The following is a 2,743-nucleotide window of genomic DNA, read 5'->3' as shown; positions in this document are numbered from 1 at the left end:
TTTTCATAATTTTTAAAAAAAATAGATTTGAAATAAATTAGATAAATTTTTTAATATTTGACCATCAATATATTTATATTTTAGTTTTAGTAATTCACAATATTAATCATTTATTATATTTTTAAATTAATAGTAATTTTATTTAAATTTTAAAAAATTAATTTTTAAAAAAAATTAAAATATTTATTTTTATTATTATATTTATTAAATATTTTTATTTTATAATTATTATCATTAATTAATCAATCCTTCAATTAATAGCTATGTAAATAATTTATAATTTATATAATTTTTATTTAAAAATCCACTATTATAAGTTAAAAGAAAATTTTTCTAAAATAAAAGGATGACAAAATTTTATAAAATAAGATAAGATAATAAAAAAATAAAATAATAAAAAATAAAATAACAAAATTTCTCTATGTAAAAATAAAAAAATAAAAATTTAATGAGAACCTTTCCTATTTTGAAAAAATCTTCCTTCCAAAATAAGTATAATACTTCAACAACCCAATCCTTATCTCAAAAAACTTTCTCCAAGCTGTAAGTTTCAGGATTTTATAACAATTTTTCTTTATCAGATAAAATTGGGAGACTTATCTTCAGAATTAAAGGACTGACGATATTCTTCAAAGTTACATAATTTCTCGCCCCGTCACCACCTCAGTCTTTCTCTCTCTTCATCATTTTTGCCTTTTTTGGAAACAAAGGGAAGACAATAAAGCAAACACAGATGCTTAATCACACAAAGCCAGAGAGCTCACACCGCAGATGTCATGAAGAAGGAGCCCACTGATACCATGGGGATTGGCATCGTCCCAAGTCATTTTTGTTTGTTCATCATTATTGTTTGATATAAAATATGGGTTACATTTTTATTAGTCGAGAGAAATAAATCATCTTTAATGACTGGTTACGACGAGTTTAGCTAATATGATTCCCCTTGAAAGTAAGCGTGCAAAATGAATAGAGAAATAAAAAAAACAAAGTTGCAGAACATATATATTCATATTATAATAATGCAACCGATACCGCATATTTATATGAAATTTAATCTGACAAATCTACAAAAACAAAAGAATTCACTGGAACCGCAAGACTCATTAATTCAACATGAGTGAAGCTAAAAAGCTGCATGTTGCTTTGTTTCCATGGCTAGCATTTGGTCATATAATCCCATTCTTTGAGCTCTCCAAGCTTATAGCCCTGAAGGGTCATAAAATCTCCTTTATATCCACTCCTAGAAATATCCAGCGTTTGCCAAAATTTCCTCCAAATCTAGCACCTCTTATCAATTTAGTGAGCCTCCCTTTACCCACAGTTGAACATCTCCCACGGAATGCAGAGGCTACCACTGATATACCTTCCCACAAAACTCCATACCTCAAGCTTGCCTTTGACGGCCTCCAAGGCCCTCTGCTTCAGTTTTTACAAACTTCTACTCCAGATTGGATCATCTACGACTTTGCTCCGTACTGGTTACCTTCCATTTTGGCCAATCTTGGGATCTCCGGTGTCTTCTACAGTATGTACGGTGCATGGACTCTATCTTTCTTTGGATCATCATCGTCAGCCATGATTAACGGTGAGGATCCAAGGACTGGACCAGAGGATTTCACTGTGCCTCCTGAGTGGATCCCTTTTCCTTCCAAGATCGCATTTCGGCTCCATGAGGCAAAGCAAGCTTTCCGTAATCACTTTGAGGTAAACGATTCGGGTTTCTCCGATGTGTTTCGTTTAGGTTCAGTAATGGGAGGTTGTGATGTTATAGCTATACGGAACTGCAATGAGCTAGAAAGTAACTTTTCGAGGCTTGTCGGGGAGCTTCACACCAAGCCTGTACTTCCAACAGGTTTGCTGCCGCCTGCAGATTTTGATGGCAGCAGGGACCAAGATGATGTGTGGCTTACAATAAAAGAGTGGCTAGACAAGCAGAACAAAGGTTCTGTGGTTTACATAGCATTTGGAAGCGAGTCGGAACTGAGTCAACCCGAACTACACGAATTGGCACTTGGGTTGGAGTTATCAGGGTTGCCATTCTTTTGGGCTCTAAGGAAGCGAGATAACTCTGTCAAGTTACCAGATGGGTTTGAGGAGCGAGTCAAGGGACGTGGAATAGTGTGGACGAGTTGGGTTCCTCAACTCAGAATTATGGGTCATGAATCGGTGGGAGGATTTTTGACTCACTGTGGTTATGCTTCAATTATAGAGGCACTTTACTTTGAACTTCCATTGATTATGCTGCCAATCTCTTTAGACCAAGGGTTAATTGCAAGAATTTTTGGAGAGAAGAAGGTGGGTATAGAAGTAACAAAAGATGAAGATGGGTCTTTTAGGAGGGAATGGGTGGCCGAGTCGCTGAGGTTTGTTATGGTTGAAAAGGAAGGAAAACCCTATAGAGACGGAGCAAAGGAGATGAAGAAATTAATTGCAGATAAAGATGTTCATGATCGATATGTAGACCATTTTATTGAGTTTATGCAAAATCACCGAGTTGCTTGAAGTTATTTACAACCATGTATTATTTACAAATGTATGCTTATCATTAATTATGTATGGTTGGATTGTTGGGCAGTGCGGGGGAAGATTATACGTTGAGTTTTGGCTGTTTAGCTTGCCTAGTTTCGGGTTTGATTGTTGATTGCTTAGATTTTTGGTGGTTTTCTTTTCTCTGTCATGAGAATGAGAGACTTTGGTACTGGTATGCATACTTTGAAAAATTTCAGGATTGGAAAACAGAAAA

At 35.0% G+C, this 2,743-nt stretch overlaps 1 protein-coding gene across 1 annotated transcript; it reads left to right on the top strand.

Annotated features, from left to right (window-relative positions):
- Positions 1–1,079: 1,079 nt before the first annotated feature.
- On the top strand, positions 1,080–2,503 carry LOC131180910 (putative UDP-rhamnose:rhamnosyltransferase 1). Its single transcript, XM_058149134.1, has one exon. It carries the CDS (start codon positions 1,114–1,116, stop codon positions 2,500–2,502), a length of 1,389 nt encoding a protein of 462 aa, XP_058005117.1. The 5' UTR covers positions 1,080–1,113; the 3' UTR covers position 2,503.
- The last annotated feature ends 240 nt before the right edge of the window (positions 2,504–2,743 follow it).

The sequence above is a fragment of the Hevea brasiliensis genome, chromosome 1 (assembly GCF_030052815.1).
Source record: "Hevea brasiliensis isolate MT/VB/25A 57/8 chromosome 1, ASM3005281v1, whole genome shotgun sequence".
Classification (NCBI taxonomy): Eukaryota; Viridiplantae; Streptophyta; class Magnoliopsida; order Malpighiales; family Euphorbiaceae; genus Hevea; species Hevea brasiliensis.
The sequence above is the reverse complement of the archived record's forward strand: the minus strand, read 5'-3'. Positions and strand labels throughout refer to the sequence as shown.

Bases quoted from the DNA above. Each gene is read 5' to 3' on its own strand.
- LOC131180910 (XM_058149134.1), top strand. From the start codon at position 1,114: ATGAGTGAAGCTAAAAAGCTGCATGTTGCTTTGTTTCCATGGCTAGCA.